This window comes from Mirounga angustirostris, unplaced genomic scaffold (genome assembly GCF_029215605.1).
Source record: "Mirounga angustirostris isolate CCGP_5_RB_7025 unplaced genomic scaffold, mMirAng1.0.hap1 SCAF_3, whole genome shotgun sequence".
NCBI lineage: Eukaryota > Metazoa > Chordata > Mammalia > Carnivora > Phocidae > Mirounga > Mirounga angustirostris.
The window spans coordinates 52,109,755-52,127,444 of NW_026991711.1; the positions used below are offsets into that span (position 1 = coordinate 52,109,755).

The following is a 17,690-nucleotide window of genomic DNA, read 5'->3' on the forward strand; positions in this document are numbered from 1 at the left end:
GCCCTGGCCGTCACCTGGGCGCGCAGGTTCCGAAGGACCGCGGCGGGCGCGGGCTGCTCGCGGCTGGAAGCCTGGAGCCACGCCTCCTGCTAGCCGCTCCGGCCCTGGGGTTTCCAGGGTTCCAGGGTTGTGCCCGGGATGAAGCGGGAAGCCAACCGCGATCTCACTGCACATGCCGCCCAGAGGTTGGGTAATTTTAGGGACCGAGAGGAGCGTGTGCGGGTGGTTTGTGTGTGTGAGGATACGGAGGAGAAGACCGGGGGGCTTTGGATTTGTTCCCTCAAACTCCTCCAACTTCCTTCTTTCTTTCAACTCAGACAGTCAGAACCATCTCACATCCCCCCAGGGATTCTACCCCGGAATCCCCGTCTCACTCAGAGCCCTGTAACCCTCTGTGGGCTGCCTTTTCCCTGGCATCGAATTTTGGCTCTCCACGCGCTGCCTCGATGTTTGCTCCTACGTCGTGGTTGAAATTCTTGAACCTATCTGGAAACCCTCGTCTGAAATTTCTGGCCTCACCCGTGTTCTGTTCAACGTGTTCGGATGCTCTTTTCCCAGGGACTCTGCGTGTCTGCTCAGGCTGGCCCCCTGCCTGTTAAGAGCGTCTAGGTCAGGTGCCAGGCTTGGCTCTCCTTTTTCTTTGCTAGTATGTACATTCTCAGCTCCTTTGCCCAAATACATTTCTCTGCCTCTTGTTTCCCGACCTTTCAGAGGTGTCCTTGGACTCTGATCCATCTGTATCTGCAGCTGTCTCTGCTTTTGTAAATTTGAACATGTTGTTAGGTTGCCCATCTGCTCATACTTCTTCTATTGTGGTTATCACTGGGGATTAAATTGTTCTTGAAACTAAAAATAACAATCCGGTTTTGAACTTTAAATCAAAGATCACGGAGAACTAAATTCATTGACCTGTTTCTGTTACTTTTTTCTTTTAAACTTTCCTATATGAAGTCCCTTTTGAACTCAGATGCTTTAAGCCAACACCAATCACAGTGAAAAATACCTTGTTATATGTATTTTACTTTAGGGGACTGATGGCAGAACTACTTCATACCTAGGAAAATAGAGAAAAAGTTTAATGTTGCTTTACTTTAAGTGACAAAAATGAAAATGCTCCTTTATTTGCCTTTAAAACTAGAGCCCTAACAGAAGTGTGTGAATGAACCGTGACACTTTACCCAGACTGCAGAACTCTCCTTAAAAAATTGAGTTTATTTTCTTTAAACACTGAAGGCCTTTTTATTCACTCAACAGATATTTTATCTGGCATCTACTGTGTTCCAGGATTGTTGTATATAGCAGTTAACACAGACACAAATCCTTACATCCTCACAGAGCATACATTCTTAACAGAATGTCTTGTTTCATATATGTTAGGAGTTGACATTCAGATAGTTAAAAAAAAAATCTTCAGAGAGCTCACGTATGTGGCACAAAATGATACATTGACAAAGTGATTTTATTTGAAAACCTGTGGTCATACGTGTGTGACCACAAAGTCTAAGAATTCTCATTTAAATTCCTTAAAAAATAGTTACCCAAATTACTGAAAAGTGGCATATACAAGAAATGGGGAGATAAATTAGGGGGGAAAGAATGCTTAAATGTTAATTATTTCAGGGAGGAAATATCGGCTTAGTCTAAATAAGTTTTGAAAGAACACAAAATTCATCAAAATCAGGGATTCTTGAACTTATCTTGGGTCAATGATCCCTTTAAGAATCTAACCAAAGCTATGGAGTCTCTCCGCACAATGTATCTCTGCAATATGTGTATAAAAATAATAATAAAATTTCAGGTGAATCAGAATTCCTGAAGCCCAGTCTGTGGACCCTCAAAGACCTTGGGCTAAGGAACATCTGCTTTGACTAGGAGTCCATTTTGCAGTTATTAAAAATCTCTTGTCTGATTAATACTTTACTATAAAAGTATACTCATTAAAAATGTTTATAATAAGAATATTTAATATTGAGTAGGAAATAGTCACATTACACTGACCCTGAATTACTCCTTATTGCGTATAATAGCATACCTATAAGGATATACTCTCCTTGTTCTTTTTTGATGAAACCTAAAACATGGTGATATGATTCTACATGGAACTATTCAGACAAAAGAGTAAACGTAATCTTAGGAATTGATGCTGAATAACAGTAAAGAGAACAGAACTTCTGGCTTGCAATATACCCATGTCGAGCTGAGAGTCAGCTACTGGACTTCAAGACATTCTTTGTATTTGGAGATAAAATGAAGTTATTTAGTTAAGTGAGGGCATTTAAATAAACAGTTAGCCTTATCATTACTCCAGCTATGGCATCAGGCCTAAAAGAAGATAAATGTTAGCATTCACGTTTCTGTGTATTTTCTTTAATGCTAGCTTTGGAATGTAATCAAATCAGTGGAAATAGAGGCATTACCTAAATTTCTAATCAATATGAAAATATTTTGGTGGTGGGAGGGAAGATATTTAGCCAAACAACCCTTACTCATAGATGATATCCTGGGGCGGGGGTGGGGAGATGGATAGCTTGAATTCCAGCCAAAACTCAGAAATTGTGGGCATATTTACAAAGCAGACCTCAGGCAGTGATACTAGGATACTAGGGTACATTTTACTTACTAAAATTTGTTTTTATTTCCATGTGATTTTTGTCTACTTGGCTCTGATGAAATGATTCAATAAACTAATGGAAAATTAGAAAGGGAAGAGTTTCAAAGGAAAAGGGGCCAGAATATAAATGAGAAGTTATAAGCATATTTGTGCATTTGGTCTAGGTGACAAAAGGTTTTTGCCTTAGGTGCAGGGATAACCATAGGTACATGGAGTTGCTAGCATGATGAATCTAAAATCTTTTTTCACTCAGGTAACAACCAAGGAAATTTTAATGGAGTAAAGTTTTGAATGTTAAATTTCAAATATATAACAGATAGTATATTATGGAAGTAGTTATAAAGTTTGAATGAAAGCAGGCCTGTACTTATTCGCCTGCAGTGTTCTTTGCATGGTTCCCATTGATTAGGAGTATGAGTCCTAGAATGTTACTGTTTGAAAGTCTAACTTGGGTTCTTCCGTATATAAGTGTAGAGTTCTACATATTTGTGATATAGTGTTTAACATAAAAGCATAGACCGTAAGGGATTTAAAAGTTGCAAATGGATATTAAACCTCTTTTGTTAAAGGTAATGGTCAATAATAAGAATATAATTTAAAATATCTATCAGTAAGAATATGTTAATATTCACAAAATCGGTATCACAATGAGAATTGGCTGTGATTTATACAACTTCAGTGTAATAATTTTTCTTTCTTTAAACGGGGCAGGAAGCCCTATAAAGTAGAAACCTGATTTAGTGGTAGCTTCTATTTCCATTTCATCCCGAAAGCAGTGTCTACATGGCTTATGTCCAAGTTTTTAATAGTGTGTTTGTGATATGTTATGTGCCAAACAAAGATTTCAAAGTAACAATAATAAAAGAAATATGTAAGACACATCTAAGAAATTTTTTGAAAATCTAAAAACACCACGTAAGGAAAAAGTCAAGGGAATCTTGTAAATCGAAGAAATAATGTAATATACCACATATTTGAAATTTGTTTCAGTTGCCGTTCTGAGCTACATTAAAATGGTTGAAAGTGTGGAACTCTTGACATTGCTATTATATTTTTAAGGGAAGTGAAGTACCTTGCAGGTATACCGTTATCCAGATTGGGTATTCATTCTGGAAACTTCTAGTTTACGGATAAGAACTGAGAAGAATCTAATGGATCGGGTACCTTCCCTTAGGGATTACTTGAAACAATCTCCTCAGAAGAGGTGATTGAAGAAAACAGGGTTTTCATGAACTGCCTTTTGTGGGAAATGAAGTGACATTCCTTCATTTGCCTACACACTATTTTCACTCTGAGTGTTCTATGTGCTAGGGAAACTGTAGAGCAGGGATAATTTATTTAGCATGAGTAGGCTAAGACTGGCTATGCTTTCAAAGTCACAACCAAGTTTTAGAACTTGTTACAGGAGTCTTTGAAGAGCAGGTACAACTGAGGTTAAATTTTTATGGAGTAATAAATACCTTCACTTTGAGGCATTAATTGCCCAGCTCTTGCACATGAAGCTCTTTTAGGGTATCTTTAAGCAATCAGTGTCTGCATCAGAATGAGAACTCTATTCAGCCCTCTTCAGATCACAGGATGGGCATGGGTGTTCAACAGTGCATTTCAGTTTAACCACTCCACCTGGACTTAGGAACATGGTGCTATATAAAACTTGAAAGCCTGAAGTGTGAATACAAACATAATTGACAAACTAAATTTTGTTATGTGGTGTGCTAAAGTGAATAGAATATTAGCATAGTAATCATACGATTTTGACTTTGGCCCTAGCTCATGATTTTGGGTCTCACTTTCATTATAGGAGGAGTCTGAACTAGGTTTATTCTTCCAAAGTGCCCTTTGCTAGGTGTTCATGTCTATGCTGACAAACCATTGGACTCATCAGTGACCAAACAGGTTGGGCTAAAGGCCATTATTTTGATTATTTTTCTCTTAAAGAATTCCTTTCACAACGATATGTTCTGTGTAGATCTAGAATTACATATTTACAAAGCCATAACGGCTCTTAAAGTTTATTTTGCCCGGCTCCTTCCCTTCCTAAAGAAGACAACAGAAGCTGGAGAAGTAGCTTCCATCAGTTTGTATTTCAAGGCAGCAATCTCCTGTCTCTGAAGATTCAAACCAGCACATTTTACATTTTAATCAGCAATGTGGATGTATAGAATTGGGATTGAATATTGTTTCTTATAACCCCTTAGAACTGTTAGTTTTGACAGAGCAATCAAATTATTGTTGAGAGTAAGATTGCAACTAAAAAGAAACAAAACAAAACTTCAATAGAATGCTAGTTTGGAGGACCCTTAAAGGTCATGTCAACTGAAAAAGTAGAAGGTCATAACTGAAAAAATAGGAATGGGTACTGAAGGACAGGAACACGCTGAAGAGATTCAGTGCTTTACTGAAGTGTGAAGAGTCCCTACAGCCTGGCGGGGACTTTTTGCCCTATTTAAAACTACAGCTAAGTTTAGAGTTCTCTGTGGATGACAAGAGGAATCTGTCATTTTAGTGTCTTCTCCCCCAAGCCCTCCCACACCAACAAAGGTTCTTTGACGCTGAGCGTGCACACCCGCCGCGAGGCTGCTATTCCCAAGTGCCCGCTTAGCCAGCTCGCTTGGGACGAGCTGTGAGCGGGTGGCGGCAGCCTGTTGATCCCATTTCCTCCGGCTCTGGTCCGGGTTAGGGAGTGGCTCTCCCAGGACCTCCAATGTTTTCGTGCTCGGGCACTGGTGTTCACATGGTTTCAGTGCATTGTTTGCTTCCAGGCAGTCTCGGTTAGCGCTTCAGTTTAGGCATTTATTTTGCATTCTGTGGTCTTGGGCTGCGTGTACTCTCTTGTTTCTGCGCTCTCTCCACGCCCTTCCCAGTTTCCTGTTAGCCAAAGGGATCGCTCTTTCTGAACGAAAAGTTCTCAGAGCGGAGTGGAACCTCCCGGAAAATGCTCTTCTCTTCCGTGTGCGCCGGATGGAGGTGGGGGTGGGCCAGGAACTAAACACCGCGGTCGGGAGAGCTGAAAGGACCCGAACCCCGAGGCAGAGGCGGGAGAGGTATGGTTCATCGGAGATGCGCTGAGGGGTCGTGAGACGGGGGACAAGGGGCAGCGCCCATCCATCTGGGGGGCGGAAGGGACTTTTATTCAGCGGGAACTGTGCGGCGAGGCCCAAGGCTCTGGAGAGATTCTAGGTCTAGGGGGTGGCAGGGTGTACCCAAGGGAGTCGGGAGGAAGCTCTAGGTTCCCTTTCTACTCCAGGGGCCGTTCTTGCCCCGGCTGCCCGTGAGCCGAGGGAGGGAGCATAGCCACTGCCCGGCTTGCGGGGCTGGGCTGCGGAGGTTTCCTGACCCTCCCCCGCCCCCCACTCCCGTCCATCCTGGGGACCCCAGGCCCCAGGGGGAAGTGGTAGTTTGCCCCTGTCCCTCTGTCACTCCCATCCTCTCCACCCGTGCAGGTCGTATTCTGGGTCAGGAACCCTGTAACATCCCGAGGCTGGGTGCGCAGGGGTCCCAAGCGGGCCGGGGTCCGCGTCCCCTGTGCCCCACTGCGCTCGCCGCTCTGGCCGGAGCCGGGCGGAGAGGCCTGGAGGGCCGCTGCTGGGAAGGGGTCTGATCCCGCGCGCCCCTGCTCCTGCGGGGGCGGCTGGGGGAGCTGAAGATGGCGGCTGCAGCCGGGCGCGGGGCTCTGGGCCCGGCTCGGACCGAGCGCACCCACTGACCGCCGCCGCCGCCCCCACCGGGCGGTGCTGTGTCCCCGCAGGAGTCGGAGAGGATGGCCGGGGCCGGCGGCCAGCACCACCCTCCGGGCGCCGCGGGAGGAGCGGCCGCCGCGGCCGGCGCCGCGGTCACTCCCGGCGCTGCCTCGGCGGGGCCCGGAGACGATTCCTCTGACAGCGAAGCGGAGCAAGAGGGACCCCAGAAACTGATCCGCAAAGTGTCCACCTCGGGGCAGATCCGGACCAAGGTGAGGCGGGCCTAAGGGCAGCGTGGAAGGCGGGCGGCTTCGGGGCGGGGACGAGGAGCGAGGGCGCCTGGGGCGCTCGGAGCGCGCCGGCGATCCCGGGGACGTGGGGCACAAGGTGAGGGCGGGGCCTGGCCCGGGGGCGGGGCCGGCGGTGCTGGACCGCCGCGCGGCAGGAAGGGATTCCCGGCCCGGCGAGGGAGGCGGTCCGGGTGGGCTCCCGGGGAGCTCGGCGGCCGACTTGGAGGAGAAGGAAACCAGCGGCTCGGCGGGAGCGTGGGAAAATGCTGAAGCGCTCTTGAGAGTTCCCACTCAGGGAACTTAGAAGGACTGTTTTATTTTTTTGTCCTCCCTGCGTGCAGTGGTTGGGTGGAGTATGTGCCTTGCGCAGAGAGCCGAGTGCAGGCCGACCAGCCAAAGATGCAAGAAGCCCCCCACCTTCCCTTCCCGCGGGCAGCAGCTGTCTCCTCCCCAGGACCACTCCGAAAGGGTGGGTGGGGAGGTGACAGCAAACAGCCCCCTTACCTCCCGCAGAAGCCAAGGCGCGACGCCTGTGTAAATGATGCTGGCAGTTAAACATACCCTGCGAGACACATCAGCAAGCCAGGCTATTGAGTCGTGGGTTCCTGCTGAGTGCAGGGTTCAGATCTTACCAGCCATGGTTATCTTAATGAAGATTAACCTCTTTGTGTTATATGGACATTAGCAAGCTGTGTTACTCTTATTTATGTAGCAGGTGCTTTTGACCCCCGAGGGCTCAAAGTTGAGAGTTTTAAATAGATCTTGAGCATATACATAGGAAATGCTTGCCACACTGAAGGATTATTCATATTTTTCAGTTTTCATCATACTTTAAAAATCATCATACTTTAAAAGTCTGTTATCACTGGGGTACTTTAATGAGTTATTTGAAGAGAACCAATGAAATTATTGGGTGTGCTCTCTTTAAAAATAAATTTGCAAAAGTTAATTCTGTAGTTAGTTTTATGAGAATTTGTTTTTTAAGGTCCGTGGACTCCTATATGAGAGTAGAACTTTTATTACATGTTTATGAAATCATGCTTTTATTAGCCTGCCTCCTTATTTTCTAAAATAAATACATGTAAGCACACGCAAGTGTTAACAAGATGCACTTAGCAAAGAGTCAAAGATTGCTTCGGTCATTTTTTTTTTTTTAACTGCCCATCCTGTAACTCATTTTAATAGTGACATTTCTTCATTTAATAGAATCTATGATAACTTAAGGATATGGGTTTAATATATTTTTAGAAGATAACGGCTAAACAAGATAGGGACTTTCTAACAGTGCCTTTAACATTTGAAATCCTAATTTTAAAAAAGTTTATAAAACTGTGTTACTAATGGGCAAAATGGTAAGTTTAAAAAATGGCATATTTTATAGATTCTTATGAAATGGTTAAAATTCCATGCAAACATATCAGAATTTACCAGTACATTTATACTGCTTGAAAGAAAATTTAGAGATGGCTCTAATTTGAGTTAGGTTACACAACAAATTTGGGGGTGGGTACAATTAAAATTTGTAGGTCTCAGGAATTCATGGTAATAGCTAAGTTCATATTCTTTAAATTTTGTATTATCTATGGTTTGGGGTAAAGCATGTTTTTGAGACTAAGAATAAATTCAAAAAGCACATTTATTATTGGTTTTCCATTTAACTTTCTAATAAAAATATTTAGTGCATGATTTTTTCCATGATTAGAGAGTGATCGTTAAATGAAATATTTCTTAAATTTCCCAAGATGTATTGAATTTCAGAAATTCTGCATTTTATACTAACTCATACAAATGTTTACAAGTTCATCAGCATTTTCATATACGAACACGTGAGATCCAGGCCTAAAACTCCTGAGACTGGTGAGCCTCAAACTCTCCGCCTGCCCCCCCACCTCAATCCAGACTGTTCATATATGCTACAGATTTCATCAGTTATATCTTTTTATCACACATACTGATTCTCAGGGAAGAGAGCTAGGGTAGGAAGGGGATTCATAAAGTGAGAACTGCTAAATTTGATCCAGGGAAGAGTTAAGGGAAAAGATCTTTTAGAAAAAGACTATACTTGCTTGATCATCTCCACAGATAGGCAAGATGGGAGAGTCTGGAGGAGAACGAGGCTGGGACTAGCCCAAGGCCTAGTGGTTTTTGAGACAGAAAGCAGTTCTGGGGCGCTTGGGTGGCTCAGTTGGTTAAGCCTCTGGCTCTTGATTTCGGCTCAGGTTGTGATCTCAGGTCATGAGATCGAGCCCTGTGTTGGGCTCAGCACTCAGCATGGAGTCTGCTTGAGATTCTGTCTCTCCCTCTCCCTCTGCTCCTCCTCTGCTCATGCTCTCTCTCTCTCTCAAAATAAATAAATCTTAAAAAAAGAAATCAAAATATTTCTTAAATGAATAACTTAAATGAATAATCTATATATTATACACTTATATGTAATGCTTCATATATATGGATATTATTATGAAAACATGGTACTTACTTTAGTTTCCTTTAAGAGCCTTATGGTCATGAAGTTGTTTGGTGAGTTTAGGTTTGGGGTAAAAAAGGCCACCAAAGTAATGACCTTATTTAAAATGTTCTTTGTTGTAAATACTGGTTAATGTTTTAAATAATTTGAATAATCTCAAATTAATTGTGGCATTTGGAAAGTATCCGGGTTTTTTCTTACTTGAAATAAGAATGCATGCATATAAAAGGATATTCAAGAGTGTGAGAGGATATTCAGTGATGGGAGGGTATTCAGTGGAAAGTAATCTCCCTCTCACTCCAGACTTTCTAATCTTCATCACAGAGGCAACTGTTGACATATTTCTTGGTATGCTTCCAGAAAATGTCTATGAACATACATATGTTTCTTTAAAAAGTACAAATGGGAACATTCTGTACACAATGCTGTGTCTTGTTTGGAGTTCTAATACGATCATTTCCCTAATGGCGTGTGCACATCTACCTCATTCTTTTTAATGGTGGGAAAGTATTCCATTATGTTAGGTTGAACTAAATGAATTTGCTAGGTTAGTAGGTCAAAAATGGTCAAGGGTAGGTCAAAAATGATCAAGGGCCTGGGAGGTCTGGGAAATGGGAAGATGTTGGTGAAAGGGTACAAACTTTCAGTTATAGAATGAATAAGTTCTGGGAATCTAATGTGCAGCATAGTGACTATAGTTAATAATCCTGTATTGTAGCCTTGAAATTTGCTGAGAATATATCTTCAGCATTCTTACTTTTTATTTTATTTATTTAGTTTTTTATTTATTTATTTATTTATTTATTTATTTATTTATTTTTAAATGTTTTATTTATTTATTCATGAGAGTCAGAGAGAGAGGCAGAGGCAGAGGGAGAAGCAGGCTCCTCGCCTAGCAGGGAGCCTGATGTGGGACTCGATCCCAGGACCCTGGGATCATGACCTGAGCTAAAGGCAGACGCTTAACCATCTGAGCCATCCAGGTGCCCTAGTTTATTTTTTATTTTTATTTGAGACAGAGAGAGAGAGAGAGCACAAGCAGAAGGAGAGCCAGGCAGAGGGAGAAGTAGGCTCCTCGCTGAGCAAGGAGCCCCATGCGGGACTCAATCCCAGAACTCTGGGATCATGACCTGAGTTGAAGGCAGCCACTTAATAGACTGAGCCACGCAGGCATCCCAGCATTCTCACTTTTTAAAAAAGATTTTATTTATTTATTTGAGAGAGAGAGAGAGAGCAGGGGGAGGGGCAGAGGGAGAAGGAGAGAGCTTCTCAAGCAGACTTCCCCCTGAGCGCAGAGCCTGACTTGGGGCTTGATATCATGACCCTGAGATCATGACCAGAGCCAAAATCAAGAGCCAGATGCTCAACTGACTGAGCCACCCAGGCATCCCTAGATTTTAAGCATCCTTAAACACAAGCACACACACACATTAATTATGTGAGGGGCTGGTTATGTTAATTAACCTAATTGTGGCAATTATTTCACAATATGTATGTCTATCAAATTATCACGTTGTATACTTTATATATAATTTTGTTTGTCAGTTATATCTCAATAAAGCTGGAAAAAAATGGTTGAATGTGGGAAATTTCATTTGGTTCAGCCTAACATGATATATCATCATTTAATTACCCATTTCTCTATGGTAGGAAATATGGGTTATTTTAGGACAACACTAATCTCAGTTTTTATTGTTTTTTTTTTGCAGTGGATATGATGACTCTTAAAGTAAAAAATAAGACTGGCATGCTTTTAAAATTAGTGTGATTTAATAATTAAATTCTCCTGTACATTTTAGTACCCTCCTCACATCCCCATTTTGTATACTCTTTGTTCTCCTTTTCATTTTTTTCCTGTTTCTTTGTCCTTGGTTTGTACTATTTTTCTATCTCTCTGTTTTTCACTTTTTTCCTTTCTCTGTATCAGCTAAGTGGAATTTTGGGTAGTCTCAGCTAGCTAGCCAGGTGCTAAACAGAAGATAATTTTATGGCTGCCTCTATTTCCCCAAAGGAAAAAAAATCCCTTAATTAAAAAAGTGGAAATGGTGCTGATGTGAGAAAGCCAATGGGAGTGTAATTCATCCCTTGTCTTCCTCTCTCCTTGTCCTTGGCTCTCATTCCTAATTCTTAGTTCTGTGTTAAGGAGAAGGTTGATTTTACATTCAGCTTTACTGTTACAGAGAATTTCACAGGTATTTATTGAAAACGAGACATTCTGAAACAGCACTAATATAAACTCAGACCACCTTGGTTTTGAACATGAATGTGAAAGAAGCTTTGTTTGCTTTTTGTTGGCTGATGAATACTGTGGCCCATGAATACAGGGACTGGCTGGAGGAACCTCGGTCAGATTTGTAGACTAAGATTGTTCAACCATCGTAAGCCACATGGTATCAACAAGTGAACCATCTCAGTGACTTTTTCAGACAAAAAAAAATGACTCATCTTGGCAAAGGTCTTAAAGCTTCATGTGTCAAAAATGTCTCCTAATTAGGTTTATTGTGCTCTCATTGATCTGGCATTTCTATGTCTTCTTACAGTTAATTCGGAATATTGATGGGTCTTTCTTTTTATGGGTCTTTAAATTTAGGTAAAACATACCTAACCCCTGAAAAGATATTCAGAACTTTGCAACATTATATCTGGATTAAGATATCTCTTTAAGCACATTAAGAAAATAGTCACCACAATCTTCAATTAGTACCTTGGTTTTACTTTAACATGAAGGATGTATAAATAAATTCTTGTACCTTTATGGTAGGGCAGTATATGGAAATATTGATTTGTATTTTTCACTGCCTAATGAGATGCAGTTTGTGCAATTAAAACATTATCTTTCACCATAACTGTAGTTAGAGTAGTCTAGGGAAGACTTGCTCAGCATTTTTCAAATTGTAGGTGGCAGCCCCTTAGTGGGCCATGATGGTTTACATCTAACATTTGAAACAGAGACAGAATAGATTAGAAAATATTACTTAAAACTTTTAAGCACAGTTCTGAGTGGAATTGTTGGATTGGGTGATGATCCAAGTATGAGGAGAAACAAAAACATGGCTAGAAGACTGTTAAGAAATGAGAATAAAGTAATATCGACAGGTTTATTGTTCAGGAGCTCAATAGGATATGAGAAGCAAGTAGGAATTTTAACATTTTGCTAGGTGATGAGCAGGAAGATATTTTGAATAACAAGAATAATTAACATTCATCTAGGGCAGAACTTGGTGAGTTTTTCCTGTAGAGGTTCAGATAGTAAAGTTTTAAGCTTTGTGGGCCATAAAGGCTGTGTCAAAATTACTCAACTCTACTGTTGTTCTGTGAAAGCAGCCATAGACAATACTTAAATGAATAAGTGGGGGGATAAAACTTTAAGGACGCTGGAATTTGAATTTCATAGTTCTCAGGTATTCAGAAATATTCTTCATCTTCTTTTTTTTAAAAAGCCATTTAAACATGTAAAAACCTTCTTAACTGATGGACTGTACAAAATCAGGTGGCCAGAAGAAAATGGCCCATAGATTTGGCTGGTGGGCCATAGTTTTCTGACCCCTATTCTAGATGGTGGAAAATGGTACGGTTCGGTTTGCCAAGCACTGCAAAGTTAAGGTGCTGCTCGATGCAATCAGCATTTAAGGGACCAAATAAAGCTAGATTTCAATCCATTTAAAAATCTCATCTTTGTAGAACATTTTATTTTTAGCTTGGTTTGCGTCTTTGCTTCCATTTTAATGTGAACTAAATATAGACTGGAAAATCTGAGTCCTGGTACAGTAATACATGGTATAACAGCTTTCTTTCCATTTTGATTACAAGTTAAACATGATATTCCATTATTAAAGATAAGAGACAATAATTTACTAAACCTTTACATATAACTTAAGATGCCTTATTTGAAAGTATTTAAATTTAGAAAGCCTTCGCTTAGTTTAAGGTTGCATGTTTGCTGTTGTGGTCGGAGTGACAAAAGGTTATATGACACGACCATTGTCAACCACCCAGGGCTCCTTTCTGTTTCCAGGGTACAGGGTTTCACTCATATTGGATGTTAGGCTTTGCTTACTCAGGAAATGTGTTTATAAGCAAAGGTTTTAATTAAAGAGAGTTTGGTTTATAGCTAAGAATAGACCTTTGAAAAAAGCCATAACATGTTAGTACATTATTTTTCCTTGGCAAATTTGTGTGGTTTTGCTGGGTATCGAGTATATTTCTCTGTGAATATTTAGTCACTTGAAACACATTTGTATTTTTGATTTGGTCAAGTGGCTTAAAATGGTCAATAATCATTATTGATGATAGCCTTAATTTAGGATTCAATTCACGTTGTTTCTGTTTTAGGTAGTCGTTTATTATTATTATTATTATTTTTTAGAGAGATTTTTTTTTTTAAAGATTTTATTTATTTATTTGAGAGAGAATGAGATAGAGAGAGAGAGCATGAGAGGGGGGAGGGTCAATGGGAGAAGCAGACTCCCTGCTGAGCAAGGAGCCTGATGCGGGACTCGATCCCGGGACTCCAGGATCATGACCTGAGCCGAAGGCAGTCGCTTAACCGACTGAGCCACCCAGGCGCCCTATTATTTTTTTTTCAAATGAACATATATAGTAATAATTCCCTCCCCCTTGCTCTTTGTTATGAGGATATTTGGAAGACGATCAGGCTCTTGTTTTATACCAAAGAAATATGATTAACTTTATCATGTTTGGAGCTGGAGTTTCTAACCTTCTCGCTGTGCCATTTGAATCCTACGACTTTTTCAGACCACCAGCATGTGATTTACTGTAATAAATCTTTTTGTATAGGCTTGGGGCATTTATGTCAGAAATTTAAAAATTCCTCTCTACTTAGCATTTTACTGTTTACAGGGCGGTTTTCGTAACTGAATAAACTGAATACACATGAGCTAATTTAACAGTTGTGTGAAATTGCCTAAATTTTACATCTGAGACTCAGTTTAATATCTGCTGAGTAAATGGCAGGCTGGAACTCAAAAGCAAGACTTCTAACTACTGTGCCATTATTCCCCGGCACGGTGGACCCAATGGTAGGTTCCAAATTCCTTTTTTTCAGGAGTTCCATAAGCCTCTTGGGTTTTGAAGCCTTACCTCTACAGGGTACAGACACAGGTGGATGCACTTCTCTCCCCTCCTCGCCCTTCCCCCCTCCCTCTCCTTCTCCAGTCCCTACCCCTTCCTCCTCCTTCCTGTCCTGCCCTTTATCAATTTGTTTAGTCTGTAAGTATATCTCTCACCAATGTTACGCATTTTATAACGTCTTTTTGCATTTGAATCCCCCGTTTTTAGTGACATGTTTAAGAGTGTGTGTTTGCAAAATGAATTTCTGAATAAAAAATTTCAGCTGAAATTTCTCCTGATTTTAATTACTGTTAGCAAAATCACGGAATCACTTTGAAAAACATCTTTAGAAGGACTAATTTAGAAGAAATGCTTTTAGGTAGCTAACTCTACAAATAGGTTTTCGAAGAAAACTGTTAGTTTCACTTCCATAAGGTAAAATGCTATTTTTAAAAGGTCATGATATAGCGTTAAAAAGAATTATATAAGGTAATTTTCCATGTGGTCTATTAAAACATAGTTGAGGAAAAAGTATGCGTAAAATTTATTTTTAACTAGTGAAGGGACGGAAATGACATTTGGGGTGCCATTTTCTCTATCTATTTTATTTAAATCAGAAATTTTGCCGGGCTGTATACCTGAGCAGGCATACTGTTTTGACTTGGATTGTTTGTACAAACTCATATAGTACTTTAAAATTATAACGGGGATGCCTGGGTGGCTCAGTCAGTTAAGCGACTGACTCAGGTCATGGTCTCAGGGTCATGAGATTGAGCCCCGCTTTGCGCTCAGCCCTGAGTGTGGAGCCTGCTTAAGATTCTCTCCCTCTCCCCCCTGCCACGTTCTTGCTCTCTATCTAAAAAAAAAAAATTATTAAAATAATGTTATAATATAATGTTAGATATCATTAATATATAATAAATATAAATTTTATATATGCTTACATATATAAATACATGTAATGTGTGTTATATATGGTATATGAACATAATATATAATTATAATTATTATATTATAATATATAATATTATGTTTGTTATATACACGTTACATATATGAACATATCTCTGTAGTTTGTGAAGCAGAATGGTAAAATGAGCAGCCCTGAATCCAGTGTAGGCACTAGAATACTTCCAGTACCATACATCCACCTGTGTCCTCCTTCTCTTTTTTACTCCTTTGCTGCCCCTCAATTCATTCAAAAAGATATTTATGGTGTTCCAAGCACACTCATATGTGCCAGGATTGAGCAATAAACAAAATAGACAAAAACCTCTGCCTTCATGGAGGTCACATTTTAATGCAGGGAGAAGTTATGAACTCATAAATATGTAAAATGTGTAGCATAATAGAAGGTGAGAAGTGCTGTAGAGAAAAAACATGAGTGGTGGTTGGGTAGGAAGGGGAAAGGTCTTCCTGAGAAGGTGACATCTGAGCAAAGATCTTGAGGGAATGAACCACAGACTTCTGAGGGAAAAGCAAAGTAGGCAGAAGGAACAGCAGATGCAAAAATCAACAGGCAGAAGCTGTGATAAGGAGGGGGATCAGTGGGACTGAAGTTGGGGGTGGTGGGAGTCAGGGGGAAGCAGGTAGAAAGCTGGAAGTAGGTTAACAGTGTCAAAAGTAAGGTGGTACTATAGAGAAGAGTTCTTAGCCTGGGGTTCATGCATTCCTTACCATGGATGGGCTTTGGAGGGATCACCAAATTTTAGATCTGTGTGTACATCCCTCAGAAGACTAAAACCATTGATTTGTAAAGGGGACTTGCAGGACGGACAATAAATGATAGGTGAAAAAAATACACACATACTATAACCAACTGTTGTCATGGTCATTTGGAGAAATGCTAAAATGGAGGGTGGGTTCAATGAAATGAATCGTGTTCAGCGGCATAGAATAGCAAGGTTCCTTTCAGGAGTTAGTAGTGTTGGGTTTGCATCTCGGCTCTTTTGGGTACTATTAGGTGACCTTAGTCACGTTACTTAATGTGACAGAGAATGCTGTGCTCATCAGTTTCTGTTTCTTCTGTTCTTCCGGCCCACCCTTGGATTTCATTCCCCCCTTGCAGATAGGTGGGGTTATGTAACTGAGTTCAGGCCAGGGGAATTTGGGTGGGAGTGATGTTTGTCGTTTGGCTTCTAAAGCCTTTTATGGGACTCTGTGTTTTGTCTCTTCTCTCACCTGCCACCTAGATGTAGATTATCTAGTGAGAGGAGCTTGGATCCTTGAATGACTTCATGGAGCAGAGCCTCCTGCCCCTAAACCTCACTGATCACACTGGATTGTGACACTAGAAGGAAATAGACCTTTATTGTGTTAAGCCTCTGAGATTTGGACATTGTTTGCTGTATCAGTTAGCATACTGTGACCAATACACTTCACTTCTGTGAACGCCAGCTTTCTCATTTGCAAAATGGATATAGTGATTTCTGCCTCATAGGGTAGGTAAGTAATGAATGATAAAGAAATATACCATGTGCTTCTGTATCCTTGATTTTTATAATTATTTTTTAAAATTGGTATAAAATCTGGATAACTAAATTATTCACGATACATGTATTTTCTAAATACCTAATCAGTAGGGTATATAGACTACTGTTCTTTGTTGACTTTTTAAAAAACCTGGGGCGCCTGGGTGGCTCAGTCGTTAAGCGTCTGCCTTCGGCTCAGGTCATGATCCCAGCGTCCTGGGATCAAGCCCTGCATCGGGCTCCCTGCTCCTCAGGAAGCCGGCTTCTTCCTCTGCCTCTCCCACTCCCCCTGCTTGTGTTCCCTCTCTCGCTGTGTCTCTCTCTGTCAAATAAATAAATAAAATCTTTAAAAAAAAAAAAATAAAAGACTTGATAAAATTATTATGGTTTTATAGACCATTATTTTGTCATTATTTTGTCATTAAAAATAAAATGTCTTTTCTACCATGAAGGGCCCTTTGGACATGTGAAAACTCACACTGCAAGAGCAATGAGGATAGGCTTATTCTACCTGATGATTTTAGCTAGGGTCAGCCTTGTTTCTAGAGTAATGTATGTTACACGTGTCTTATGAAAGAATACTTTAATAGGAACGAGTGACCACTTTAGAGGTGGTAGTGGAAATAATTGGCCAGGTAGGTTTTTAGGTGCTTTTGTGGCCAAATCTACTTTACCCTGGAATAATCTTCCTGACATCTTCCCTGTCTCCTCAAGTCCTATTTACTCCTCAGTCCACACAATCTGGCTTTTGCCCAACCACTTCATGAAAACGTCTTTTGCAAAGGTCACTACCATCTAAGTGCTAAAATCCAGTGGTCTTTTTTAGTTTTCACTCAACTGTATTTCGTGCCAATTTTGATGCTGGTGACCATTTTTCTCACATCTTTCCCTTTTGTTTTCAAGGTTTGAATTTCTCTTATCTTTCTTACTAGCTTTTTACTGCCTGTCCGTCTCTAGCCCTGACTCCTTTGGCTAATGCTAAATGTTTTTGTTTCCTGGGATTCTTGTTCTAAGTCTGTTTGCCTCTGTCTTAGTTAATGTGATCGATTAGATTAGACTTCCATGACCGGCTGTACCAGTCTTTCCCTAGCCTGTGCTCTTTCC

At 40.9% G+C, this 17,690-nt stretch overlaps 1 protein-coding gene across 5 annotated transcripts in view; it reads left to right on the forward strand.

Moving 5' to 3' along the window:
• DGKH (diacylglycerol kinase eta) overlaps positions 1-17,690 on the forward strand; it is a 189,293-nt gene that overhangs the window by 495 nt on the left and 171,108 nt on the right. For 4 of the 5 annotated variants that reach the window (XM_064586055.1, XM_064586056.1, XM_064586054.1 and 1 more), the window contains exon 2: positions 6,360-6,563. In XM_064586055.1, coding sequence (XP_064442125.1) covers positions 6,360-6,563 — 204 coding nt within the window. Of the gene's footprint in view, positions 1-5,164; positions 5,656-6,359; positions 6,564-17,690 lie in introns of those variants that run through there. The other variant, XM_045869511.3, reaches the window with a different exon arrangement.